This window comes from Canis lupus, chromosome 5 (assembly GCF_003254725.2).
Source record: "Canis lupus dingo isolate Sandy chromosome 5, ASM325472v2, whole genome shotgun sequence".
In the NCBI taxonomy this organism is placed as follows: domain Eukaryota; kingdom Metazoa; phylum Chordata; class Mammalia; order Carnivora; family Canidae; genus Canis; species Canis lupus.
Genome location: NC_064247.1, coordinates 81,978,638 through 82,006,371, shown reverse-complemented (window position 1 = coordinate 82,006,371; position 27,734 = coordinate 81,978,638). Strand labels below are relative to the sequence as shown.

Genomic DNA, 27,734 nt, shown 5'->3' with positions numbered 1-27,734 from the left:
CCTCAGGGACCAGAGATTTCCCCTACCTCCTCTCAACCTGGGATGTTGAACATATGAGGGGTATCAGTGAGAAGAAGCTCCTTCACTGTTGGACACCCTGGTCACACCAAAGGCTGGGTGCTATGCTCTATCAGTGGCCATCCAGCCCCATTTTTGGCCTTGGGAGAAGAGGCATGGTTCTTGGCTCTGTTCTGCAGAAGCCCCCTCACTCTGGGCCTCAGTTTCCTCAGCTATAAAATCAGAGAGTTGGACTATCTAGTCTCTGAGTTTCTTCTTGGTCTCGCATTTTTCTGATCTTTTGAGCTGGATCCCACAATGACTAACCTTGGTAGCCCCAACAAGGTGGGGACCTGTCAGCAGGCACTGATCTGAGGCCTGGCACTGGGCCCTACGCAACACTTGGCCCAGGCCTAGTCTGCTGTCTCATTCCTTTCCTGGAGAGGCCAACACTGAGCTCTAATAGCAGGATGGCAAGCTGTGATGTTAAGACTATGGGTCAGGACTGAGGAGAAAGATTAGATTTCCCTAAGGAGCATCCTCAGGCATTCTGGCTCTGTGCTAATGGAAGGGGCCTGCCTGGTGTGTGTCTCTTTCTGGGCAGGGTTACCAGTGGAAAGATCGGCAGAGTGTGACATGCAAGTAAGCGGTAACACAGAGGTCAGCAGGGTATGAATGTCATTACCCCCATTATGACCAGGCGATATTGATACAAAATGTGTCTTTATTGAGGTCAGGGTAAGAATTAGGCACTTGGCCAGAGCAGCAGCTTAAATATGAGGCAAGCACGCAGGGGTTAGCCATGCCCAGGGCTAGGTTGGGGCAGTGAGGCTATAGGCACAGACTCTCCTCAGACATCCAGAAGTCAGGGAGGAAAAGAGGAAGGGAAAGGGGACGCAGAGCAGTCTGGGTCAGAGGCCTGGTGGGCTAGCCCCGTGGGGCTGGGCAGGAAGCTCTGGGTGGCAGGTCCAGCAGGGAGGGGACAGGGTTCTCTTGCTCCACATGCCCTTTAGGCCCAGGCCTGAGCCTCTGCTGGGTGTAGCCACACTGGGGGGCCTTCCTGGCCTCACTTCTTCACTTTGGCATCATAGGTGCCTGCATTCTTGTAGGCACTCACATAGCCGCTGTCATCCAGGATGTCCTGACGTCCAGCGATGCCCTTGCCCTTGCCACTCTCATCAAAGCGCTCCTTGTGGGAGCCAGTGTACTTGCTGGTGTCGGTCAGCCGTTCCACAGCACCTCCTGTCTTTGCTTTCTGTTAGGATAGAGTTGTTCCCCCAGAGACACCTGGTTAGGGAGCCCAGCCCTCCACCCCCAGCAGTGATTCTCTGTATCCCCCTCAGTGGCCACCTAAGACCAGCCAGGGTACTTACAGTGACGCCCACATTCGCTGGTTCCTTGCCTGCCACCAGCTGGCAGACAGCATCGAAGGCTTCCTCCTTACTCTTCCCTTTGAATCGCTTCATTGCCAGCTCTTCTAGGGCCTTCTTGAACTCCTCATAGTTGATCACTCGAGCCGATTTTCCCCTGCCAGGTATGTGAACACCATGAGTTTTCCCCCTTCTCCATGTCTTCCCTGGTTCCAGCCCCCCAGTTCCCCGCCTTCTGGGAACATCAGAAGCAAGGACTGCTTGGGGCTCACTTGACTTTGGAGAAGACGATGTCGACATCCGTCCCTGTCACGGCCTTTCCGTCAGCCACCTTGCAGTCTTTGCATAGCTTGGCCCAGTTCTTGCCATTCATCTCTTGCCCACTGGCCTTGGGGTCACCATGGATGGCAAATTTGCGGAAGCTTTCTTCCAGCCCAGCCACATCTGTGCTCGTTGCCATACCACCCTGTAAGAGGGACCCACCTCAGTCACTTCCCAGCCAGTCTGCCCCTTCCCTCCCCAAGGCACAGAACATCACTTCCTCTACCTCAAAACCTACCAAAGTCTGAGTTACGGGCACTTAGGCCATAAACCCTGTTGGAGATGGAGCTGCCTGGGGAGAGGGGCCAGCACTCATTGTGTCCCTGGGTCCCAGAGCCCTGAGAGGAAAGGTGGTATCACTTAATGCCAGCCCTGGCTTACAGTGGAGTTCAGAAGATGAAATCATAATGCCCACACCAGGCTAGGAACAGAGTGGCACTGTCCAGAAAGACTCTGAGGGCAGCAGCTGGGACCATGGCTTTGTCTGGCCCTGGCACAAGGCCTGCTTGGTGGAAGTGAGGGTGGCAGAGCTGGCCCCCCTCCCTGGGAGTTCTAGGCTAGGTCAGGCCAGGCCAGGCTGTTGGTTGGGCAGGTATTTGGTGAGGACAGGGTCTCTACTGGGGTGGTGAGGACCTAGCAAGACCCAGCCCAGGCTGAGAAAGGAGCCAAAGCATGAGCAGGGGTGCATGCCTTAAGCAGGGGTACAGCTGGCCCAGCCAGGACCTTGTTATTATTTGCTGTTAAACAAAAACATGAGGGGAGCAGGAGTTTGGGGCTGGCCTGGCCACAGTTTGTGAAGCCTGGAGACAGTTGCTAAGGGAGGGTAGTGCCGCTTGGAGAATGTTGCTAAGGGCAGGAGGGTGTTAGGGTGGCTCAGGGAGAAGCTCCCAGTGCTGCTGGGCTGGGCTGGGCTAGGAACTGGGCTCACGGGTGCGGCACACCAGCACTCCCAGTGCCTGGGGCACAGCCGTGGCCTCCTGGCCCCTTGCCATCCACTGGAGCTGTAACCTCCCAGTCTGTAGAGTTTCAGGGGAGCCAGTGTGATTTGGGGACTAGCATGGGTAGGGGTTGTGGAGTTATGAGCCCCTGGAGGCATGCTGGCGACTGGAACTACAGCATTGGTCCTGTAATCCTCACACCTACACCCTACTTTGAGGCACACACTTCCCCAGCATCTACACCTTCAGTCTCCCATGGAAGCCTCTGGCCACACCCTGAGCACTCACACCAGTCCACACTCCCACAGCTGAATGCACTCAGCACTGGCTCTCCACATTCTCCGCCTTATTCCCCTGACCACACCCTTAACCAGCCCTGGGACTGAGGGCCTGGACCATTACCTCAGCACCCCCACACACACATATACTAACAGCCCTGTACAGAAACCCACCTTAATACCCTCAGCCCTGCACTGAAGTGTGTCTCCTACACCCCACCCCCCAGTCCCTCTGCAGTCCTCTGACCAAAGCTATAGCCCTGCACTGAGGCCTCCTTGACCACACCTTCAGCTTTCCACCGCAGCTGCCTCTATCCACACACCCCAGCCTTGGGATTAGGAGCCCCCCCTTCCGCATGCCCACTGCCCTTACTGAGCCCCTGTTATAACCAGAGCTTCACAACTCCCCTCCCCTCCCTACACCTGTAGCCTCTGATCACATCCTCACACCCACCCTTGTTCACATTCCCACAGCCTTGTGGCCTTGTGCTCAACCCTGCCCTGAAGCCCCTCAGGTGTCCACGTCCAGGGACCTGCACTTCCAGAACCCGCACGTTGAGACTCCCTGAGCACACCCTGCATCTCCAAGGCAGCCACCTGACCACACCCTCCGTCATGTCCTCAGCAAACCTCTACCTCTGCCTTTTATTCTAAGGCCTCCAGTGACCACAGCCCCTACCGAACTACACCCCCTTGTATTTACCACCGGCCTTAACACTAAAAACCCTCTCCCATTGGCCATCCGTCCCTAAGTTGCAATTTCTGGGCCTGGGTTCCCCTACATGTAGCGGCTCCGTGGCCCCATAATCCCAGTCGGCTCGGCATTCCCCTTCCCTCTCTCTACCCTGCGACCTCCCACCAGGGATATGGAGACTCAGCCCACGGGTAAAGTCTGGGGGAGCTTGCGGGTTACGGATGCTTGTCCCAGGTGACTGGTGGGATCCGGGATCCGGTGCTCACTCCTGTCTGCGGGAAGGATTCTTGGTACTGATCAGGTGGAGGCGGGTCGCAGGCTGTAGTCCCAGGAGTCTGCAGGCCAAGGATGGGGAGCAGCCACGCCCAGAGACTGGGGCCACCCGCTGGCTCCCACTGGGACAGCTGGAGTCATCAATCAGGGCAAGGAGGTGGGGGAGGAATGCCTGGGGCCCAGGGCAGGGCCGCTCAGCTGGCTCGGTACCATTTGGGGTTGGAACCCCTTCCAGGACGCTCCCACCCCACCCCCTTGCTTATTGTGCAGGATACGGATTAGGGTGATCGGCGCCCGGGTCTCTTACCTGCTTCTACTTGGTGGCTGTTCCTGCAGTTCGTGTTCGATGGACAGAAGGACGCAAGAACGGACCTAGGAACGCGGGAGACCGGGCGGCTCCACAGCTCTGCTCCCTGCCGGCTCCGGGGCGGGACTGCAGCCCAGGCGGTTCCACCGTATTATCCCCTGTTTCTCGGTCTCCATAGAGACGGGGAGTCCCACCCCCGGGGCTGTCTCGGTGGGAGAATGACCAAGGTCACGCCGGCCCCACCCACTAGGCCCCGCCCCCTCCGCACTCCGTGGGGGCGGAGCTGCCGCTATAGCCTTTTCCCGCAGCTCTCAGGGCAGCTCTGCGGCCTCCACCCTGGGGGAGACCGGCCCTCTGCAGCTCTGGACGTCCTCAGATGACCCCCTAATGGGAAGACAGCCTCAACCCGGGCTTCGCCCAAAGTTCAAAACAGGCCCCCACCTCCACAGGGGAGACGAAGCTTCCCAGAGCAGCAACCTAAGGCTGTTTGGGACCTGGAGCGGGCTGCGGAGAGGGGCGGCGGGGCGGGAGCGGAACGAGGTCCCTTCCCCAGACCACAGCTCTCCAATTAACGTGTGGCATCCCCGGCCACAACTCGGAGCGCTGGCAACAAGAGGGAACAATGAGCGAATCACGAGCCCAGCCCCCAAATCCTGGGGCACCAACTGCCATCCCAGCTGCAGGAAAAAAAGCTCCAGGACCCCTGGCATCCGCGTCCCGTTCCGCTCCGTGTTGGCCTCGCGGTTTCTGCTCCCGCTGCGGCCTCCAGATCCCAAAGCCTGCTTTCTCTCAGGTATAAAGCCTATCTTCAAGAAAAACCACCACCTCCAGGCAGCACTCCAAAGCCCTTTCACAACCTGAGCGCCTTCCGCCCATGTGGACCTGTCCATATGGTAATCTGGATGGCGACTCAAAGTACGAGCACCGCCCCCCAACTGACAACGGTCCATTAAGAAAGTATGCACTTAATCCACAAAAGCATAAAAAAGACTTTATTGGAGCATCACGGCCGGTGGGGCGGGTATTGCTGAGTTGCGGAGGAAGGGGACCCATCCCGCCGACCGTAGGGGCCCCTAAAGTGCACTCGGTGCAGCGACGGTGGGGGTGTTGCATAGAGAACGGGGCTGGCCGCTCCTCCCTGGCCCTCCTGCCTCTCCACCGCGCTAAGCCAGGCCCGCCTCCAGGCCTCCCCGCACCCGGGTCTCCCCGCTGCTCGGGCTCACGAACACGGCAGGCGCACGCAGCTGCAGGGCCAGCCCCGGCTCCCGGCCCCTACCCACCGGGGCGGCCAGAGCGGCACTGCCCAGGCGCGTCTGCGCCACTGGAATCTCGTCCATGGACTCGGCTGACGCCGAGTGGTAGGCGCCTGCAGGCCCAGCGGCGTGCACTGGGCTGGAGCCCGCGGAATCCGACAGCGAGCTGGAGCGGGGGCCCGGAGCCCCGGGCCCTGCGGGGACGGAGGAAAATGTGAAACTGGGGGGCTGTGACACTCTCGGGGCCCTACCTGTCTTTCCCTCAGAGCTCAGGATCCGGTTTGGAAGGGACGCTCACCCGGCAGCCTGGGCAACGGCGATTCTGGTTCCAAGGTCCCAGAGGCTGGCACCTTATACATTCGCCGCTTCCTCTTTTTCTGCAGAGAGGGGGGAGCCTGAGTACCCCTTCCCTAGACTCCACATCGCCCAAAGAAGCAGAGGACTAAGGCAGGGTAGGGGCTTCTTTCCCATCCCCTTCTTCCTGGGCAAGGAGCCCAGCCCAGTCCCCCTTACCTGGGGTCGGATCCGGGGGGGCAGAGCACGTGTCTCTGAGGAGGAGGGAGGTGGGGGTTCCCCTTGGCCTCGGGTAGCAAAGAACTGGGAAAGACTGAGGGGGGAGTGAAAGGGTAATCACTGGATGCCCATTGTTTCCTCAAATCCCACCCCACTAGAGGTCCTGAATATGCCTCCCTTCCTAGCACATAGAAAGGGGCACTGATTTGTTCAAGGGCAGACCAAGCTGGACCCAGACCTGTACTTTGGCCTACCCCCTTCTCCCACCTGGGATGTCCCTGCCATGCCAATGAGAGATGTTCAGGTGGCACATGCCCAGGTTGCACTCACTTGGCATTCACTGTGGCAGGCCTGGCCTGGCCAGGGGGTTCTGGGCGCACATGGCTGAAGGTCCGCATGTAGAACTCCATCTCCTGGGGAAGGTGGGGGTCAGGGAGGCTGGGGGGCCAGGTGTGGATCCAAGGCCTTCTAGGGCCTGAGCCCACCCCATCCTGTATACTCCATCCTGTGCACAACACCTACTTCTCACTGGCGTCTGTGGGAAGTCTGGCTGCAAAGGTCTATGGTTGTCCTCTAAGCTTCCCAGCTGTGCTGGGAAGACCCCTCTGTAGGCCAAGGCTTAAAATACCCATTTCTGGACCTTACCCCATCCCCACCACCTTCCTTACTTCATCTAGTCAAACTCCTCCTCCAGGAAGCCCCCAGCCTCATAGGTCCAAGGCCCCAAGCCTGCTCTGGCCAAGGTGGGGGGTGGGGAAGAGGCTCTCAGAGCAATCCTTTCCTGCTCCTCTCCGCTCCCAAGGCCCCAGGCTCTGAACTGATTTTTTTCTCTGGCTGGGAGACCGGCCAAGCCTTTCATATGCTGGGGTGTGCACCTGAGGCTGCGTGCATGACTGGGCGGGAGCTGAGCCCTTAGGGTACCAGCCACAATCTCGGCTACCAGGGAGGGGAGTGATGAGGGCTGGTGGGATGATGGGAGGTCTCCCCACCTCAAAAGAGGAGGTAGTAAGAAGCGGGGGGGAAAAAAACAGCACCACAGCCCCATCTGGGGTCAGGTTTATGGGCAAGTTCTGTGTCTCCTCTAGTCACTGATCCCCACAGCGACACTGGGAGTGGCACACCCAACCCCTGAAAGTGAAGGAACCTGAGTCCAGGAGGTCACAGAAGTGGCCTGGGCTGCCATCCAGCACACAGGACGCCTATGAGGACTGCAGATGAGACAAAAGCTAGTAAAAAGCCAACCCGGGTATGGAGGGTACAGGGCAGAGCCAGGACAATGATACCCCGCCCCCACCGGGTGGGGGAGGGCACAGGACAGCTGTCGCCTGCTCAGCAGTCGTTTCCATGGAGACCCAGGCGTCCTGACTAATGCAGAGATGACACTGTAACAGCAAGCCGTCTCTAAAACAAGCCTATGTTTGGGGGCAACGGCTCCAGAATGGGGCCCCTCCCGCATTCCTGCTCAGGGTGGGGGTGGGGAGGCTGCCTTCAGGGCCCTGGCAAATCTGGGGGACAGAGCCCAGCCAGCCCCAGGCCGGCTGCACAGATGCAGAAATTGAAGCTCAGGGTAAGCCTCATGCCCAACCAAAGCCCAGGCTAGCCCTTTGGGAAGTGGTGTGAGGGTGACGGCCTCAGCAGAGGAAATTTGGAAAAGAAGCGGTCAGAGGCCAGTCATGAGAGCTGGGACCTCAAGGTAACCTGCCCCCTACATCTTTCCTCTTCCCCAATGTGGACTCAGCACCCCTCCAGGGCCCAGCAGGAGGAGGCGAAGCCTACCCTGGTACCCGAAGGAGGGTGGGTGGAGGGGGAGAGGAGCAGCAGTAGAGGAAGCCTGAGGGACCACGATGAGACAGCGGCCAGGCCCCCGCCAGCTGGAGAAGTTTGAAGGTATCCCGGGGGGTCCCCGCTCAAACCCCCTTCCTCTCATCACAGCTGTCCCTAGGATCCACTCACAGAGACCTTCAAAATGTGCACATTCCTGAACAGTAAAGGGCACCTCTGGGCCGCAGCACTCTCCTCGTGCACTGAGGCAAGCACATCCCTCCTCCCCCTGGGGAGGCTTCCCTCAGGTCACATACAGGTGACATGAAATGGCCTAGCTGCTTCCGCAGCTGACTCAGAAGCGCAGGCAGGCAGTGCCTACAGGACAGAGGCCTAGAGCCCTCTAGCCTAAGCATCGAAGGGCCAGCCCTGCCTCAACGGCACGGACCATGAAGCCCGGGAAAGTTTCCTGCCCACACCTCCGTGAAGCGAGGATGGAGATGCCCACTTCCAGGATGGCTGCCACACCACTTACATGGGTTCAGAGCCAGGCTCCAATTTGTGTACATGGTAGCATGGCGGCGGGGGCGGGGGTGCTGCCATCACAAGTCACCACTCACCCAGGCCTCCCAGGCCTGGCAGCCAGGCCCACCCCTAGCGGGGAGAACAGGAGAAGCGGGGTCCCAAGCCTTCTCTCAACCCGCCCACCAGCCTGTGTTTGTGTCCAGTTGCCATGAGGACGTGGGATCCAGATCTCAGCCTTCCCAGCAAGGCCTGCCTGGGCCCCCTGCCTTCCCAGTCCCTGGGGGCTCCAAGAACTGGACCACCCCCACCCCCAGCTGCTGACCTCAGGCAGCCACGGGGCGTGGGAATGAGGATAGGCTGGTCAGGCCTGGAGGGTTCCTGCTTCAGAGTGTAAAGACCTTAACTCTTCCGAGATCCAGTTTGTTTAACCCTTCTTGACCTCAATAGGCTCATCTGCACCATGGGCACAGTTACATTACCTGCCTCATAGGCTCTTCTAAGGATTATGATATACAGGATATGATAATAGGTATAAGGGTTCAGGGTCACAAATGGAGACAACAGATGGCTACATCCTCATGACCCATTTGCTGATCCATCCTTCTCTTCTGCAGCCCCAACCTGCCCACTCTCAGGCTCCCACATTCCATGCCCTCCAGCACATGCTTGGAGCCTGGAAAGGCATGTACATGGGGTCAGGGAAACACAGGGCTCCCTCTGGCTGTGCCCACACTTGAGCAAGCCAATTTGTGCTTAGTATAGGCTTGGCCTTGTTCCTATAGCCTTGGGCATCCTCTACTCCAGCTGCAGTTCCCAGCCTGCTTCCCTTTGCCCTGTCTCATCACTGATGCCTGCTACACAGCCCACCACCACTCCCACATCCAGGCCCCATCTCCCACCCCCTTAGCCCTCTGGGCCACTTCTATACCTGAATGGGCCGCATCTTGGGAGGACATGACTCGAGCTCCCTGTGGGCCCCCTTTGCCTCCTGTGGCAGGCGATGCTGCACGATGTACTCATAGGTGGTGAGCTTGTGCCACACTGAGGGGGTGAGGAGAGGGCTCAATGCAGTGGAAAGGGGATCCTAGAGTTCAGAAAGTAAGGGAGGGTGCCCAGCCCCAGGCTGAAACCACTGTCCCCAAATACACTAATCCATGAAGCGAGACCAGACCACCATCAAAGACGGTACTGAGAAGGAGCACGGCTTCAGAGTTCTACAGTACAACTGGCACCTCCCTGAGGCCTAGGGACCCTGTCCCCTGCAAGGCAGGTGTAGGTGTATGTGAGTGTGTCGGGGGAGGGGGGGGGACTTACTGAGATAAATGTGGAAGCAGAACAGGTGGCCCAGCAGTGCTGTGGAAAGCAGGCCCAGAAGGATAAGCAGGGCAGCCAGGGCCAGGATGGCAGGAGCCTGGGTCTCCACGGGGGCAGCGGGCAGGAACACGAACCACACATCTGTGTGATTCTTCAGGACTGCAAGGCAAAGCAGACTCCTCATCTGGGACTGTGACCAGAACAGGCCCAGGGTCGGCGGGCAGGCGTGAGCCTGGAGCTGGAACTAACCTTCAAAGTGATGATTGGTGCGCAGCCGCATGGGGTTGACAAAGAACTCCACGAAGACATAAGTGGCCACCAGCACGAGAAGCAGGACACCCAGCAAGGCAGATGCCACACTGTGTAGAAAGAGCCTGGGCCCAGCCGGCACCCAGGTGCTCCAGCTGGGTAAGGGCCCAGAACTCAGAGGGGCCCAAGGGAGGGATGGGGACCCAGGTCTCTGACCCCACAGCCCCAGCTCCTCATGCTTGGTTTGAGCCTCACCCAATGGCTTAAGGTAAAGATTAATTTGAGTGGCTGCCCCAGCAGGAGGGAGGCCCCAAACCTACCTGGGCAGCAGCCATCAGGAGCATCACGCTCAGACCAGCACACACGCGCGAACGCATGGCAACAGGTCCCCCAAGCGCCCGAACCCCAGCCCCGCCCCCTATGCGGGCTCAGGGTCCCTGGCTCACACTCAGACCCGTGCAAACGCAGGCAAAGGTGCAGCCCGTGTCCCGCTCTCACCGGTAGTTCCTCTCGCCCACGCAGTTGTTGAGCCACTTGCAGTGGTGGTCAAACCCGCACACGCACTTGTTGCAGGCGCTGCAGTGCTTGGAGCGCGCGCTCCTGCGGGAAGGGGTGGAAGGGCCGCACGCGGTTGGCTGCTCTCGCCGCACTTCGCCGCGGGCCGCGGGCAGCCGAGCGGGCGATGGAGGGGCCAGGGCCCGACCCGCCTCCAGCCGGTGCCGGTACGGCCGGCCCTTCAGGCCCGCGGGCCGTGTTGCGACGGGGAGCGCGAACGCCCTCTGGCGGCACCGCGAAGCAGAGCACCCACAGGAGGCCTCGCGCCTGAAGCGCCGCAACCCAGAGGCGGGAGGGGCGGGGCGGCTTACACTTCCCCACTTTGGGATTGCACTCCGGCCTCCCGGCGGTAGGAAATGCAAACAGGGCTTCCTCTCCAGGCAAGGACCCTGCGCGAGCCAGGAGACACGCAGGTGTGGTACCAGGGAGCAGAAGAGAACGAGGCTACTGGGTCCAGGGCCTGCATTGCTTTTTCTGACCTCTCCATTTTTTTGAGTCCCTGTTTCCTTACCAGTCTGTGGGAATTTTACTGGCATTCTTCCAGAAAACCTCAGTCTGTCTGGGCTAGCCCAAAGGGAGCCAAAGGAAGAGGAGCAAGGTGACATCTGGCTGAGCAGTTCACTGCAGGGGGCCAGATGATGGAGGCCCCATTAGGAATGCAAGCCCAAAGAGGTGTGGAAGAGTGAGCTGCACCCCCTCCACAGGACAGAACGGAGCAGGCAGCCACTGCCACACATCCACTAAAGAGCAACGCGCTGACCAGTGCCCAGTGAAGCAAAGGATCATCTGACACCAAACTCCTTGGTGCCTTAACGCCATTGGCTCTTTCTCCATCCTGTGGACACCCCCACTTCAACAGGCTGCTAGATCTCAAGATTAGAAATGTGGAACTAGCCTTGGACCATACCCCCATCCCTGATGCCCTGCCTGCGGCTGGAAATTCCAGGAAGGTCGGAAGGGGCCCTGGGAGACAATCCAGAACAATCCAGAACAACCCAGGAGGTATGGGCTCTGCACAGTCTGACTGCCCTTCTCACTAGCAGGGTAATCTGGAGGAAGTCACTTGGCCTCTGCGGGCCTCAGATTCCTCATGGGAACTGAGGATAACAGTATGGGCTCGGGGGCCAGACAGGCTGGGCTGTGAATCTGGCCCTACACCCCGACAGCAATGGGAGCTCAGGCAGGCCTCTGAGCTTTCTGCAGCGTCTGGCTCTTCCTCTTCTGGGAGGTGACAAAGATGCTGCCCACCCTGCAGGCTTGTTCATAAGGCTTGTTCACTTAGCACATAATAAATACTCAAGCATTAATTCCCCTCCCTGCCCCTACCTGGGAATGCCTGTGAGAGACGGGGGTGGGGCGTGGGGGTGACGCGTGGGGGTGACGGGGTTACTGGCAGTCATTACAAAAGCCCATGGTGGTGCCAAATGTTTCCTACTTTATTATTTTTTTTTAAAGGCTTTACTTATTTATTCATGAGAGACACAGAGAGAGAGGCAGAGACACAGGCAGAGGGAGAAGCAGGCTCCATGCAGGGAGCCCGACGTGGGACTCGATCCCGGGACCCCAGGATCACACCCTGGGCAGAAGGCAGGTGCTAAACCGCTGAACCACCCAGGGATCCTCTGTTTCCTACTTTAATGGTTAGAAATGCCAGTCCTCATCTTCTGTCTCCAATCTCCTTCTCCTTCACCCAATTCTCTGTTACTCCCATCAAGATTCTTGACTGTGTAAAGCATGAGGGTTCTGAGGCATCAGGACAACTCTAAAGCCCTGGGCCTGCCCCTCTCCACCTTGAGTGCCCGCTGGCAGTTTCCTGGGGTACTCCCCACACCCACACACCCTCAGCCCACACTCACACATCTACGTCGCACAAGTTGCAGTGCAGGTCTTCAATGACATGTGCATGTTGGCTGCGGTTGAAGATGGGCAGGGGCCCTGCATAGCTCTTGTCCCGCACGTTGGCATCTGCTGGATCGATGGAGACAGCAGTCAGGTGAACCACGAGGTGGCCGGCAAAGATGGCGCCCATGCACTGGCCCAGCAGGTTAAAGACTCACTCTGCACTCTGCCGGCTGGAAGCCCCCCTCCCCACCCCTCTGGAGCCAGACAACAGCTGGCTCCCTCCATGGGACTCCCCCATGCAGAGACTCTCTGCCTGTGCCACCTCCTGTCTCCAGCCCCACGAGAGCTTCCTGGTCAGACCTCCTCAGCGTACCCATGCCCCAGATGGAGGGAGGAGCCGTCTGGCAGCGGGCTCACAGGCCACTGCCTACCACCGCTCGGGGCCCAACCGCAGGGTTCTGGGCCTCGCTGCTCCAGACCAGCTGGCACAGGTGCTGGCTGCTGACCTCAGAATCTGATGTAGTTTCAGATTCTAAATGGTGAAGTGAGACTGAAGGAGATTATCCTCTAAGGCTGAGGGACCCAAAGTAGAAGTTCCAAGTTTGTTTCTCTTGCCTTCACAGGAAGTCAGCTCTGAGAGGGAAGCAGCCATACTTTCTCAGCAGCTGGGCCAGATGGAGAATGGAGAACCACTGTGGACAGGGGCTCATACACTCACTACCTCCTTGACTGGAGTCCAGCTACTTGGAGCCCTAGGGCTAAGGGTTCTCAGGTGACTGGAATACTCAGGGCCTGGCCAGGGGCAGCATGGCTAACTCTTGGAGCTGAAACAGATTTTCTAGGGCCTGTCTGCTCAATGAGTAGACCAAGTGCTGGGGACGAGTCTGTGGACAACTTGCTGCCAAGTCTAAATTTGTAAAAATTCACCAATAGATTCTACACAGGCAGCCATCCACCTGCCCGCCATCCATCCTTCCTTCCTTCCCTTCCCACCCACCCTCCCTCCCTCCCTCCCTTCCTTCCTTCCACTAACCAGGCAGACATCATCCCTCCATCAGTCATGTTCCATCCATCAGCTACCCAACCTCCTTTTTCCTTCTTTTTCCTCCTCCCAGCAGCCACATTTTCACATGTCTGCATGAGTAAGGCTGTGCCTAAGGTGCGTACCACAGAGGAACTCGAGGCCTACAGTCCATCACAACCTCTGTCCTTATGGCCCTGGTACAGGTCAGGCCTTCACTTCTTTCCTGGGTTATTCCGTAGTCTCCTCACTGTTCCTTGTGTCCGTGTGCTCTTGAGCCTGCCATTCACTTGGTCCCAAAGTGAGCTTTGAATAGCTTAAACCTAAAGAGTTGCCTGCTTCAATTTTCTAAAGTGGCTCTCAGTAGCTCTCAAACTAAAGTTTACTATTCAGTTCAGTGCCAAGGCCCCTTTTGTTCCAATCCTGTCAAACCTGCCTGGTATCTCCAACCACTATTCCTCACCATTCCAGCCTCTCTCCAGATGCACACTGAATATGGGCAAACACTTAGCTTCCTGCCTGCTCCAACTCTTCTTCCTGCCCCCCACCCCCTGGTTCATTCATTCAACTGTTCACTGAGATCTTTTCTACATCAGGCCCTGAAGTGATGGCAGGAAAAAGACAGACTTGGTCACCAGCCCTAAGGAACCTCCAGTCCGGTGGGAGATATGCATATTAATCAAATAATGGGTTGATTATGGTGAAGGAAGTTCATGGGATTAACTGAGTTTGCTTTTGAGATTTTATTTATTTACTTGAGAGGGAGAATAGGCTAGGGGAGGGGCAGAGGGAGAGGGAGAAGCAGACTCCCTGCTGAGTGGGAAGCCCAATGCGTGGCTCCATCCCAGGACCCCAGGATCATGATCTGAGCCGAAGGCGATGCTTAACCAACTGAGCCACCCAGGCGCCCTGGAACTAAGTGAGTTAGTAACTGGGTAACCTCATCTAGTCTGATGGTATCCAGAAAGCTGCCGTGAGAAGTATCATCTCAGCTGAGACTTTGAGAGGAACAGATAATAGTCACCTGGTAGGTACCACAGACAAGAGGCGCTTGGCTGGGTACTGGGAGCAAATAGAGTCACAGCCAGAGGGGTGGCTGATGTGTGGTTCCAGCTCAGCTTATTGCCGCCATGAAGGAACAGGGGCACATGTCACCAAATTCTGGCTTTTCAAAAGGAGCCAGAAATCTGGATTTTTATGTGGGATCTCATTTTTTAAATGTTGACAAGAAATAAAAAAAAAATTAAAACACATGCCAGAAAAATAAAATAAAATAAAACACATGCCAGGGGCACCTGGGTGGCTCAGTCGGTTAAGCATCTGCCTTCAGCTTAGGTCATGATCTCAGAGTCCTGGGATCAAACTCTGCGATCAGCAGGGAGTCCGACTGTCCCTCTCCCTGTCCCATAACTCTCTCTCTCAAATAAAGTCTTTTAAAAAGTAAAAAATAGGGACACCTGGGTGGCTCAGCAGTTGAGTGCCTGCCTTCGGCCCAGGGTGTGATCAGGGATGCGGGATCGAGTCCCACATCGGGCTCCCTGTGTAGAGCCTGCTTCTCCCTCCTCCTGTGTCTCTGCCTCTCTCTCTATCATGAATGAATGAATAGAATAGAATAAAATAAAATAAAATAAAATAAAATAAAATAAAATAAAATAAAATAAAATAAAATAAAATAAAAATAATAAAAAAATAAAATAAAATAAATAAAATATAAAATAAATAAAATAAAATAAATAAAATAAAAAAATAAAATAAAATAAAATAAAATAAAATAAAATAAAATAAAATAAAATAAATGTAGGGCAGCCTGGTGGCTCAGCGGTTTAGCACTGCCTTCAGCCCAGGGCGTGATCCTGGGGTCCCGGGATCGAGTCCCATGTCGGGCTCCCTGCGTAGAGCCTGTTTCTCCTTCTGCCTGTCTCTGCCTCTCTCTCTCTCTCTCTCTCTCTGTATTCTCATGAATAAATATTTTTTTAAGTAAAAAATAAAACACACTTTCCAAGGGAACACTTATGTTTGCCCATTTTGTGTGTTAATCGTTCTCCAATTGAAAAAGAAAATCTCACCTAAAGAAAAGGAAAGAAAAAGAAAATCTGAGGGGTGCCTGGCTGGCTCAGTTGGTAAGGCATGCAACTCTTGATCTTGGGGTCATGAATTCAAGCCACACACAGGCAATAGAGCCTACCTTAAAGAAAAAAGAAAAGAAAATCTGTAGGCCCAACAAGCCTGTGGGCCACCAGTTCTGGACTCCTGGTGTCACAACAGAACATCAGAAGGAAGAACAGAAGAGGCAGGGAAGATGGGCAGAACCCAGAACATGGAGAGCCCTGAAGATCCTGAATGTCGTTCCTTGAGGCGGGAAAAAGCCATTACGGGACATTAAGCTGGGGAGCAACTTGATCAGATTCGGATTGTGCAAGGGCCTTCTGGCTGCAGGGACACAGATAGACAGATGGACACAGATGGACTGGCCCAAGTGAGAGTGTGTGTGGGAAGACCTGTCTGGAAACGAAAGTCATCTCGGTCAGAGGGGCAGATGACAGCGAGGAGAAATGGGGGCAAGTCTGATGGCTATTTAGGAGGTAACATGGACAGTACCTGCTGACTGATGGGATACATGTGATGAAGGGGCAGAGCCAAGGGCACCAGAGAGGCGGCCACAGAGGATGGGCACACAGCAGGTGTGCATCTGGGCCTGTGGTGATGTTGGTCCAGACGGCCTTGCTCCTACACCCATACTCTGTTATAAGGCTCCCACCCTCACACCTACCATGTGACGACCTCCAATCTACAAGGCTTTCCTCCAGCTGGAGGCTAAACACCCAGGACCAGGGCCCAGTCTTACTCCCCTTAGCAACACTAGGGCCCAGGCTGGTTCCAGGCCCAAGGTGGGTATGTGGTATACACCATTAGCCTACCTCGTGCCTCAAGGGCCCTGAGGAAGCCTGCAGAAGGAAAGTGGCTTTGACGGAAGGAAGGAGAAGCATCCAGGCCTAGAAATGGGAGTGCCAATCTGTGTGGCTCTGTGAGCCTCCACACTGCCCAAAGCAATGAACGTGGAGAAGACAAAAGCCCTAAACTGTCTCACTGTCTCAGAGTCATCTTGCCTGAGCAGCCCTTCTGGCCTCAGTGGGTATCAGCTTTGTGACCCCAGGAACTCACTTAATCTAAGCCCCAATTTCCTCATTAGTAAAGTGGGGTGAGCACCTTCCTTACAGATTATTATGAGGCTCGAATGCCATAGTCCACGTACAGGGGATGGTACAGTACCCAGTACATATATGTGCTCAATAAATGCTAGTTACTCTGGTTTACCTATTATTTGTACTAAGCGTACTCATTCCAGCCATGTGGTTATTAATCTGGCTTCCTAGGTACGCTGGTGGCAGAAACGCAGGTAATCCTGAGGGAAGGGTGTGCCCATTCCAGATCATGGGAGGAATGTTTCATGAAGCATTGTACTTAAGAGCACTGACTAAGGCCTGTTAGTCACCTCAGAGACAGTCCAGTTTTCCATTGACAGAGCTGATGACTAGCCCTGGGCCCTAGTGAACCAGGAAGCCCCCCAGTGCCATCACTGGTATCTGAGAACAACCTCCACGCACCTGTCCTTGTCATTCATCAGCCGAGGGCTCTGCGGTTTCTGAGACAGCATGCTCACACCTCTAGCTCCCACGTTCTGGAGCTCACACACACACCCTTGCATGCTACTTGTCCTCTGGGAAGCAGGCAGGGCTCTTCCTGTCAGACAGAGGAGGCCGAGAACCAGAGAGCTAGCGGAAGCTGCTCAGTCCCGTATGGCCCCGAGACGGCTGAGCTGCAAGCTCTGCTGCTGATGCTATGCCCAAAGCTTTCAAGTCCATCCCTGCTAACCTCCTTTAGCTCACTCCTCCCCCCAAGAAGCCCAATAAATCATTTTCATGAAGCCCACCTACTGGGGCACACTCTCCTGGGCACCCTGTGGACAGGGGCACATGGCCACCTGCTGCACCCCAATCTCTCAGCCTTGTCACCATGTCCTCTGCCCCTGGAGGTCGTGGCCAAGGCTGAGGCAGTCACACCACTAGGCTAAAGCAAGTTTGTGTTTGTCACTGTTCCCAGGAGCCTCCAGGACATCTTTGTCCCTCCTCTTGTCAACTCAACCTTACCCTAAGGGTCTGATTTACAAAACCAATGAGTTCCTAAACAGTCCTGGGTACAACATAATTATCTGACTGTAAATAAAACCACACTTTAAATATACTGGGAAACTTACTATGTAAAAGAATCCTACCGTGACTCTCTTAGAAAAGTGAAAATTTCTTTTGTAAATGGAATAATTACTCTGATTTATCCCTTGTTGAGCTCTGGACATAATTAGCTTTAAGGCTCTCTTCTGTGATCACTCTTACAGTACCTCAGTTGATGAGGTTCCTGGCTGGGTGGGCTTTAAATGCTTCAAGGTACGTTAGGCCCATCAGGCAGAGGGGGGTCAGATAGGGGTTGGAAGCCAGGCAGGCAGGCAGCTGGTCCTCCCGGGCAGAGAAAGGGCCCACCCACACTCTCTGAGGCTCTGGAGCACGGCTTCAGGCTCCTGCCACGTCCCCGTCCACTGCCCCAATCCTTCCATGTACTAGTCCCACACTTTCCCAAGGATACAGCATAGCCAGCAGGCACCCAGTGATGAGGCAGGAGGGGAACAAGGACCCCAAAGCCAATCACGGCAAAGAAGAGGTACAGCAGCCAAGCCACAATCTGAAGTGGGTGAGGGGGCCAGCTCCACCCATTCCGGCGGGACCGCTGGCCCTGCAGCTCCGGGGAAGGCCTGCTGGCCTGCGCGGGCGCCGTCCACACACTCTTCTCAGGTGCTGTCTTGTTGGAGGGCTTGTTGCAGATGTTCATCTCCAGAGGAAGAAAAAGTACAGAGCATTAGCCTGAGGAAGCCCAGGCTGGAGCCTAAAACCTCATGCCTACAGCCAGGTTTCAGCAGGGGGGCGCAGGCTGGGATGTGAAGCCATCTCCTGGCTATTCTGCAGGGGAACCAGCGCCCTAGCATGATGAAGATAGTCCATAGGGGAGGGTGCTAGTGGAGCGCTTCTCCCTAAGCCCCAGGGCAAGCTCTAGCCCCAGTCCTTGCTTGCCAGGACAAGGTAGGGGGGTCCAGGGTTTATTCAGGACACAGTGTGGCTGCCTGTTACTCAAAGTGTTCTGTCCCCACAGCCATCAAAGTTAAACCCAATAAGACATGTTCTCATCTGGTAACAATATCAGGCTGGGCCTTACTTACCCTGTAAGTAAGGCCCTGACAGGAGCAAGGAGAACACATGCTGATTCTGTTAGTCACCTCTTTCCTGAAGCCCAAATGCAAGTGTCAGAGAGGGCCCCATACTCTTTGCTAGGGGAAACGGGGAGGAGGGGCACTCAGAGGGGGTCTGGCCTCTGCCCCTGGGCCAGGACAATCTCTTTAGGACAGGGGCCAGTGGGGGACCCTAAACCATCTCCCCCATGCCTCAGAAGGGCTGCCTGACACTTCTTGGCTGGGGAGGAACCAGCATGCAACAGAGAAGGGAGGATCCCTCCTCGCTTTCCTCCGGCAGCAGAAACGACCATGTTTCTCTAGGTAAATTTGGGCCTGGTGCTCTGAGAACAGGAAGGTAGGCAGATGCCCTCTGACTCACTTGAGAGCTCAGGGAAGGCCAGGCCTCCTCCAGAGCCAGACCACCAGGTGGCAGTACTCCTCCAGTCCCCACCCCACAATCCTTCACTCTAAGACCTGGTCTGGTGGCCAAAATTACAAGCAAGGCAGGGTGTGCTGTCATTACAGGAGGAAGAGCGCCACGCCTAGTATCTTCTGGGCCTCAGGGGGGACTAGAGCCTGGGCAGGCAGTGCCACAACTGGGGAGACAGGCCAACTCAGAACTCTTGGTGGGAAGGCCAGGAGCAGGGGACAAAACCCTGGCACCTGGACTCTCCTTTCAGGAGCCCATGGGCCAGGGTGTCCTACTTTGCCAGAAAGTACAGCAGACCCCCCTCAGCACATCTGCCAAGAACATCTTCCTCACTTCTCAGCCCAACATGTAACTTTTTTTTTTAAAGATTTATTTTTATTTATGATAGACATAGAGAGAGAGAGAGGCAGAGACAGGCAGAGGGAGAAGCAGGCTCCACGCCGGGAGCCCGATGCAGGACTCGATCCCGGGACTCCAGGATCGTGCCCTGGGCCAAAGGCAGGCACAAAACCGCTGAGCCACCCAGGGATCCCCCCAACATGTAACTTGATCTTCAGAGCCCACACTAAGTATCCAAGAAGCTTTACCTGATGCCCCTAGCAGAGTCAGGGGGCCCTCATGCTTAGTCTTTACTGGGCAGGTCACTGTGCTACTTGGAACACTGTGTCATCCTCATGCCTCCCCCATTATGCAAGTTTCTCCTAAGGGGAGCAACTATACAGTGATTCATTCACCCCTGTACCCCACATCTCCTCCCCCAAGCACCCTCAACATACCTTGTACCTAGTAGGTGCTCAGTAATGTTTGCAGACTTGAAAACATCTGAAATAAAGGGAAATGTGGGTACAGTAAATGGTGTGGAATCTTGGTCCACCCAAAGCCATCTGGCCCATTCTGCCCTGCCTTCAATCTGCACAGCCACCACGCAGACACACCTCCTGTCCCAGCGCCCCGGCCACCGGCTATTACCCTGACTGCCGGACATTCACACTTAGCCACTGCGCTTCATCCCACCTGAGGCTCAGAGCCTCCTAAAAGTCAAGTCTAGCATATTCACCTCCAAGTACCTTCATCTCAAACCTAAATGGAGTGACCTTAGTTTTCTCTCAAGAGCTCAACTGGAATCCCTTGGTCATTTGCTTTGTCTTCAATAAGAAACAGCGAAAGAAAGAGCCCCAGCTTTGGAAGAAACAGATTTAGGTTCAAGTCCTGGCTCTGCACTCTGCACTAGCTGAGTAGCTTAAGTTTCTTCATCTGAAAAGTGGGGCTGGGGTGGCTACCCAGGGCTGTGCATAGATCAGTGACCCTGTAAGTAAGGCCCTGACAGAAATGCTCCCTAAATGATAGATACTGCAATTACCCTTAAAATAGCCCTCTGGCTTGTCCTCATCACTCCAAAAGGACGCTGGTGCATCTGATACTCTTATGAGGTCAATTTTCAAAGTGATGGGGTTGGTTGAAGCTGCTTTTTTAAACCAGTGGTCCCAAGGATCATGTTGCCACAAGCGCTGGACCACTGGATGGTTATTCTAACCTCTCACCTTTGATCAAAGGGACAAAGGTGAATTAAAAAAAAAAAATGATCCCACTTCATTTTCAATGTCCCCAGCAGTAGTAAATCTGTCTTTGATTTTTGGAAACAGTCAAAGGTTGTCAGGTGAAGGCCTGTGAACAGCTGAGCTGCATGATTCTGCTCCGGGCCAAATCTTCCTGGCTGGCACATCAATTCTCCAGTGACACCATCGCCAGGGTAACTACTTTAAAGAGAACTCATGAATTGGGATCCCTAAGTTCTAGCTTTCCTTTTGCCATCTTCACACCTGTGCAGCCCTACATGTTGAGGAAGTTTCTAAAGAAACAGACACATGGCTGACATGTCCCTGCTGCCCAGGGTGGGTTGGCAGTGGCCATAGGCTGCTGTCTCCCTGATTACCTAAAGCAGGAGGAATCACCATCCGAGGCCTTGGGGGCAGATCTGACTCCAAACCAGGGGACCCCTGGCCCAGGGAGGTGCCGCTCATATGAGACTATGGGCAATGGGATGGTGTTATTGGGCCTAAATCGCTTGCGGCAGTGGCAGCACTCCAGACACTCAACCTGGCATGCCACCTGCCCCAAAAACCTGGGCCAGCCAGCTCTTAACTGATGACATTTTCCCTTGTGGGGTTGTTGGCTACAAATTCTTTTGGCCCAAAAAACTTTGATTAAAAGGACCGAGAGGTAGGAGAGAATCCAAGATGGGGCCTCAAGCCGGGATGGGACTAAGCACTGTCACCAGATCCAGGAACTTCTCTGGCTGTCCCTCCCCTCTCAGCACTTCTCTAGGAGAAAGATGCATGGCTCTGCTCCCAGACAACTTGGCCAGCCTGTGCACTCACACATTGGCCCAATCAGCGCTTTGGGGGCCCAGGCCCGAGGGTGCTAAATATCCCTAACATGATATCCCTAAATATCCCTAAATATCCCAGACATGATCAGGCTCCTGCTTTCTGGGGGTCGAGACAGACACAAGAGCAGTGAGTTAATGGGTCCTGCAAGGACAGCCATTCAGTGTGACAGAACACAGGGTGCATGGGTGGTGGGGCAGGGGGGTTCCAGAGAGGGAGTTGAGCCCTGACAACTGCAGGGTCAGATCCCATGGGGCCTAGAGGCCAGGCAAGGAAGCCTGGGTACTTCTGAAGAGCCACCAGGAGTCACAGGAAGTTTAAAGCAGGGGAAAGACATAAAGGTCGTGGGTGTTTTAGAAAGCTTTCTAGTGGGGAAGGGGGCAGGAGCAAGAGGGGAAAGGTGACACCACAACAGGGTGGGCCAGGGAGAGGGCAGCCACCCAGCGGCCTTGGGCTTTGGGAGGAACTGGTCAGAAGAGGGAGGTCAAGCCCACAAGGCCCCCAGACCACTCCCATGCCCCCAGCTGCATCTCTGCTGAGCTGAGAGGTATATGAGCCATGGTAAAAGATTCTTCGTGTACCTTCTGCTGTCACAGAACAAACCAGAGTTAAACTGGTGGAGATGGAGAAAAGACAAGGTCGAGGAGGCCCCATGGAGTGTTACAGCTGAAGGTCGCCACCACCTTTGTAAGCCAAGGACCCACCTAGCTCCTCAGGTGGGCGGGAGGGGCGGTACAGGCCCCTTCCTTGTCCCAGTAAGGTGATGGTCACTGCCAGAATGACAATAGTCTCTTCCTGTTAACACTCACTTGCTAAAGTCTAAAATAGCATTTCCAGAAGTTGGGCCACCTTAATTTATATGCCCAATTTAAATGAGGAAACTCTTAACATTTCAAATTCTCATTATGAACTGTAGAGTAGTTATATGACTGATCTACTTCCCTCTTGCTCACCTCTGCTCTCACCAAAATATATATATATATATTTAGGAATGTTGTTCTGAGATTCATGAATGGCATTGTCAAACTGAGGTGAAAAGTAGGCGCCCTGGAGAGGCTGTGGCCATCCCTGCATTCCTGCAAAGTGAGGATTTCAGAAAATAGTCAACTTAATTACTGGGACGCCTGGGTTGCTCAGTGGTTGAACGTCCGCCTTCGGCTCAGGGCATAATCCTGGGATCCAGGATCCAGTCCCACATCGGGTTCCTGGCAGGAAGCCTGCTTCCCCTCTGTCTATGTCTCTGCCTCTCCACCTGCACCCCGCTCCATGAATAAATAAAATCTAAAAAAAAAAATTACTAAAGAGGGTTTGCAGGGGGAGGCCACTGAACTGGGGGGCGGGGGGGGGGGCGGTAGAGTGATAGGGTCAGAAGAGGAGAGACAGGGCTGTTGAGGCGTATTGAGGGCCTGGGGACCTCCGCCAGAGAGAGGCGGGTTGGAGCTAGGCCTGGAGACAGAGCCTGGTTCTGGTTCCTGCCTTGCCACTCACAGATTGGGCAACCTGGAGGCAAATTTCAGAGCCACCTCTTTGAGTGCCTCCTTTACTCAGCTTTCAAAAAAGTTAACTGGCCAGCTCAGTCAATAGAGTATGTAACTCTCGATCTAGGGTTTGTGAGTTCAAGCCCCATGTTGGGCATAGAGCTCACTTAAAAAAAAAAAAAAAAAAAAAAGTTAGCTGGAAGGCAGTTTGGCAATGTCTACCAAACTTTAGAACGCATATACCCTTGGGCCCAGTCATTCCATTTCTAGGTATATATCTTATACATGGTCACAAAGTATACCAAGATTCACTGCAGCCTTGTTTGTAATAATAAAGGACCAAAAAATGTAAACCAACTATGGCACATCCACACAATTGAAATGCTATACAACATCAAAACAATGAGGGATGAAATGACCTTTGATATACAGTGAAGTGGAAAAGCAAGATGTCGGATGGTTGTAGAGGGTGCTACCAGGGGAAAAATAAAGGGGGATGGAGAGACATTTCAGTTTCTATTTGCACAGATTATCTCTGGAAAGAAATGCAAGAAGGCAAACACAAGGGTGTCCTCTGGGAAGGAGAATTAGTGGCTAGAGTAAGAGAGATTCGCTTTGACTGTGTACCGCTTGAAAAAAGATTTATTTTATTTTTTTACTATATGCATGTAATGCTTTGGGGAAGAAAATGTCAAATAAATAATTGTCACTTCACACCCTCCTGCCCCACTGGGCTGCCAAGTGGACCAAACGTGCTTATGGGCTCCAGAGCCCTGTACCACGCCCGACAAACAAGGAAATCCCACCTAATGACCATGCAAAAAGAGCGCTTAGTTTATTAGTTTAGTTCAATGCTTTCTCACTCTCAAAAGCAATTCTGAATCATTCATCTGCAGAGCTGTAAGGAAGAACCACAGAGGTCCCTACAAGCTTTAGGGGTCTTGTCAAAGCTGGAACTGGACCCAGGTGGCAAAACAGAGGAGTTGGTGGGCAGGAACTTGCTCCAGTCCTCAGCCAAAGTCCAGCTCAGCTTCCTGTGACGCCAGAACTCAGAGGGAAGGTACACACCATAGGATGGTTTGCTCAAAGCACTTCTCTTTTTGCTAAGACTAGAGGGTTTACGGTTGCTACATGAATGATTTTCTGTGGATATTTCTAAACAACTTTTCAGGCTTTTTTCCTTGGATCTGCTTTTAAAATAATTTTCACTAAGATTTAACAGATGCCCAATTTAAACCTAAAGGGGTGCTGGAGAAAAATGCTGCATGGTGCACACTGCTTTACGATGCAAAAAGTCATTTATAAAAAGTTTTGGGACAAATACTTTATTAACATTCCCCAAGGGTGCCAGAAAAGTCTCTGGCCTTAGAATTCTGGGAAGTGGCTCTTGTCTTACTAAGAGATGCACATCAAAACAATGCCCAGAAAATAAACTGAAACTTCAAGCTGTTCTCACAGTCCTCTCTAACCATTGGTCTCAGATGCGGCAGGGCTCCTCACGTGAGCAACATGCAGAAGTCTGATGCTAGAGCAAGAAAAGCCTGGAACCTCAATCACTCCTGAGTTGACAGGGTCCCAAAACATTTCCTGTGCTATTCTTCTCCTGAAGCAGCCAGTGCAAACTGTACGGGATTCAAATATAGCCAGGGAAAGGGGACAAGAAGGAGGAAGCAAAGTGGATGGACAACAAGGCCAATGAGTGGAGCCAAGGGTTGTTGATTTTAACCAGGAAATCAATTCACATGATTGCAGGAGCAAGCCCTGAGGAACACCCACCAAGAAACAGTCGTTAAGAACAACGTTGTGTGACAAAACAAAGAAAAACAAAAGGAAATCAAAAACTGGCTAAACACCAATGATGCTTTCACTGCAGCTCATGGTGATTATCTGTTTACGAAACCATCTCCCACAATGAACCACCAGTTCCACAAAAGCAGAGACCACCCCTCATCTATCTCTAATTCTCCTTCAATAAGAGAAATTAAGCCACTTCTTACCATCTCTGCCACCATCCCCCTATTCCAAGCCTGCATCATTGCTCCTCTACAGCGATTCTGTGCTAATGGCCATCACTAGCATTTAGAGGGGACTTCTTCTGTGCCAGGCACTGCTTTGACTGCTCTAACACATAAACCCTCAACTACCCTCTGAGGTAGGTCCTAGCACTTCAAACTGCTCTGGTAGACCTCCTCAGTCAGTGGCCTCCATGCACCGGTCTCTCACTTTCTCTCCCATGAACGACATGCAGGACAACACCCCCCTTTCACGGATGAAGACACTGAGGTTCAGAGAGGCTAATTTCTTCTAGGAGACACAGCTAGGCGGGCAGAACGAGGACCGGCCCCCGCCTGACTTGCTGGCCTCTTATCATAAAGACGCTGTCCACAGAGGCCGGAGGAAGGTGAGCTTTTCAAGACCTCAAACTCATCAAAACTTTTCAACCGTTTCCTCCTCCTGCTGGGATAAAGTTGAAACCTCCATTATGCCCTTGGATGCTCCCCTCCCCCTTTCTGTTCCTTAACAGTACTTCGCTGCCTCCGGACTCTGCCGCATTTACTTTTCCCTCTTCCAGAGACACCCTTCCCCTACTTACAGAGCTGGCTCCTTTCCAACCTTCAGGTCGTAGCTTCAAAGTCACGTTTTACAGCAGACCCTGCCTGACCGCCACCCCCGCCCCCTCCATTACATCACCGGAGCGCTTATCTGCACCTAAAATCACTTTGGTCTTCTCGCTGGCGCCTGCCCCCCCTCCCCCTCTTAATAACCCGTGAGCTCTGGAGCTCGCGCCGCTTCTCGGAGGCCTCCGCGGCCCCGCGTCGGACACACAGTGGGCGCTCGGCGCAGCTACGTGAACCTGACGGAGGCGAGAAGCCCCGCGCTCGGCCCGGTCCCTGGAGGCCAGGCCGCGGGCCCCGGGCCGAGGTGAGCGCAGAGCACGGCCGGGCCGCGCGGCCACGAGCCCGTGGCTCGGGCCAGGCTTGCAGGGGAGCACCGCGGCGGGGCTCCTCACCTGCGCGTCGCGGGGCCGAGCTACACCGGCCCTGCCAAGGTCACTCACCTGGCCGTGCCCCTCCAGGGCGGCAGCGCTCAGACCCTCGCGGCGGAGACGGCGCCCGGGGCCAGGCGGCGGCGCAGCGCGGAGCGGGGCCCCATGCCGGGCCGCGCGGCGCAGGCCGGGCCGCCGAGTCCCCGGGGTCGCGCGGGAGCGGGCCGTCGGTACCGCCCGCCAGGCCGAGGCGCGCCGAACTCTCCGGGCGCTGGGCCCGTTGCCCCGGCAACGGCGCGGGCTACGGCGCCCCACAGCGGCCAAACCGCGCCGCGTCCCTTCGCGCCGGCGCCGAGGCGGGGGCGGGGCTCGCCGTCGCCCCCCGAGGCCCCGGCCCGCCGGTTTCCCGTTCGCTTCCAACTTTTGTCCTGGGAAACCCGCTTTCCCCCGCCCTTTCGAATTGCGGACTTGTCCCAAACGCGCCGCCTTCAGTTTCTCCCCCGAGACCACCACCGTCGGGGAGCCCCCCAGGCAGCCTGCACGGGCCGTTCCGTGGGGGATGCTCTCGAGAGGCCTGCCCCTCAGGGAGTTGCCAGGCTAAGAGAAAGACACAGACAAATACCCAAATGCATATGCAGGTTCCCCACAATATAAAGCGTGAAGTAGAAGAGCAAAAGATATAGCACAGAATGTCTTCTTTTTACATTTCCTTTAAATCGAGTATAAATCCTACTGGGAGCCCCCATCCTCCAGCCTGGTAGGAAATTCACTCTTGGTCTCCACTGGGCTCCTCCTAACCAGGTTATTCCAAGGACTCAGGATGTCTGAGAAACACCCTCTAGTCACAGTGCCTCTCTGACACTGAGGCCACAGTCATTGTCCCAACAGGACTTTCAGATTTGGGCTCTGAGGGGATTGCCAGGGACAGAGGTGCCTGGGTGGCTCAGTTGGTTAAGTGGCCAACTCTTGATTTGAGCTCAGGTCATGATCTCAGGGCCCTGGGATCCAAGCCCACGTTGGGATCTGTGCTGAGCACAGAGTCTGCTTGAGATTCTCTCTCTCTCTAAAAAAAATAAATCAATCTTTTAAAAAAGTAGATTGCCAGTGACAGGTGCCTGCTTCTTGGGTCCTGGGGCCCAGAGACTCTCTTCCCTTTCCCTGCCTTAGGGATACCTCCCTGCTGGGCCTGGCTTCCCTGAAAGCCAAGAGTCACTGGAAATGGACTCTCCCATGAGCTCAGGCCTTCTCAAAAAACAGGAAGAAACTTTGTCTATCCATACCTCCAAGGCCCTAAAACGGTGAGCAGCTGGCTGGTTCCCTGCTCAGAAAGGGCTGGACAGAAAGCATCTTTATGCCTAAAATGTTTGAGTGACACGCATACAATAAAAGCAACATAACAACTTCTGCTCTGTCAAAAGCCAGTTGTGAGTCCTTGTGCAAGTGATTTAATCTCTCTACCATATAAATTCTTACTTCCAAGACCAATAAACTCAAATTCTGTGGAATAAATATCACTGCTACTCCGGCCTCAGAAATACAAGATGACTTCTCTTGTTAGGGTGTCAAGATGACTCTTATCTGGAATTAGAGAACTTTAGGGCCCAACAGAGATGGTGACCCAGAAATCAATGTAGAGGATGATCCTATATTTGCCCACAGGGAGGGGAGGGAATCTGAGAGTCACGGCCATCTTGGCCCTGGGTCTACCTGCCTCCCAAGCACCTCTCCTGACTGTCTCTTAGGTATCTAGATGCAGCACATCCCTAAAGGCCCTCCCTGTCTTTGTCACAAACCTGTTCCTCCCCTCAGACCCTGGTACCCCAAAAGGTGTCAGTATCTACCCAGTTTCCTCCTGGTCCTTGCCCATCTAACCTGATAGTGCCCAAGACCAGGCAATCCTCCCTCTGAAACATGTACAGTGTTCCCTCTTCCCACTCTACTCCAGTCTAGACCACCAGCATCTT

General features: G+C 54.6%; 3 protein-coding genes across 17 annotated transcripts in view; 1 reads left to right on the top strand and 2 right to left on the bottom strand.

Moving 5' to 3' along the window:
- Positions 1-5,184, top strand: part of LRRC36 (leucine rich repeat containing 36) — a 54,519-nt gene extending 49,335 nt beyond the window's left edge. Inside the window, exon 15 of the mRNA XM_025426506.3 lies at positions 4,142-5,184. Coding sequence (XP_025282291.1) covers positions 4,142-4,158 — 17 coding nt within the window. The 3' untranslated portion in view covers positions 4,159-5,184. The remainder of the gene's footprint in view (positions 1-4,141) is intronic.
- Positions 704-4,320, bottom strand: TPPP3 (tubulin polymerization promoting protein family member 3). 4 transcript variants are annotated; one of them, XM_035717153.2, is made up of 5 exons: positions 4,179-4,290; positions 1,927-2,026; positions 1,640-1,833; positions 1,371-1,524; positions 704-1,252 (listed from the first exon to the last, which is right to left on the bottom strand). In XM_035717153.2, the coding sequence occupies exons 3-5, from the start codon at positions 1,825-1,827 to the stop codon at positions 1,064-1,066; spliced, it is 531 nt and encodes a 176-aa protein (XP_035573046.1). In that variant the 5' UTR covers positions 1,828-1,833; positions 1,927-2,026; positions 4,179-4,290; the 3' UTR covers positions 704-1,063. The 4 variants fall into 4 exon arrangements, with proteins under 4 accessions (XP_035573046.1, XP_025282309.1, XP_025282310.1 ...); XM_025426524.3 differs by lacking the exon at positions 1,927-2,026 and having other exon boundaries at positions 4,179-4,320; XM_025426525.3 differs by lacking the exons at positions 1,927-2,026; positions 4,179-4,290 and adding an exon at positions 3,788-3,933.
- ZDHHC1 (zinc finger DHHC-type containing 1) lies at positions 5,148-26,055 on the bottom strand. Of its 12 annotated transcripts, none has more exons than XM_035717147.2 (13): positions 25,843-26,049; positions 19,696-19,741; positions 17,850-18,092; positions 12,205-12,380; positions 10,660-10,737; positions 10,292-10,393; positions 9,794-9,903; positions 9,545-9,703; positions 9,159-9,271; positions 6,275-6,357; positions 5,945-6,038; positions 5,730-5,808; positions 5,148-5,625 (listed from the first exon to the last, which is right to left on the bottom strand). In XM_035717147.2, exons 3-13 carry the CDS (start codon positions 18,090-18,092, stop codon positions 5,342-5,344), a joined length of 1,521 nt encoding a protein of 506 aa, XP_035573040.1. In that variant the 5' UTR covers positions 19,696-19,741; positions 25,843-26,049; the 3' UTR covers positions 5,148-5,341. The 12 variants fall into 12 exon arrangements, with proteins under 12 accessions (XP_035573040.1, XP_035573041.1, XP_025282301.1 ...); XM_035717148.2 differs by having other exon boundaries at positions 5,148-5,651; positions 9,794-9,918; positions 25,843-26,047; XM_025426516.3 differs by having other exon boundaries at positions 9,794-9,918; positions 25,843-26,046.
- Positions 26,056-27,734: the final 1,679 nt, after the last annotated feature.

Coding starts and splice junctions, on each gene's coding strand:
- TPPP3 (XM_025426524.3), bottom strand. CDS start 1,827: ATGGCAACGAGCACAGATGTGGCTGGGCTGGAAGAAAGCTTCCGCAAA. Junction 1,525..1,639: donor ATCGTCTTCTCCAAAGTCAA/GTGAGCCCCAAG, acceptor CATACCTGGCAG/GGGAAAATCGGCTCGAGTGA. Junction 1,253..1,370: donor CAGCGAATGTGGGCGTCACT/GTAAGTACCCTG, acceptor CTATCCTAACAG/AAAGCAAAGACAGGAGGTGC.
- ZDHHC1 (XM_025426516.3), bottom strand. CDS start 18,092: ATGAACATCTGCAACAAGCCCTCCAACAAGACAGCACCTGAGAAGAGT. Junction 10,738..12,204: donor AACTTGTGCGACGTAGATGT/GTGAGTGTGGGC, acceptor TGGCTCGCGCAG/GGTCCTTGCCTGGAGAGGAA. Junction 5,626..5,729: donor GCCGTTGCCCAGGCTGCCGG/GTGAGCGTCCCT, acceptor CCGTCCCCGCAG/GGCCCGGGGCTCCGGGCCCC.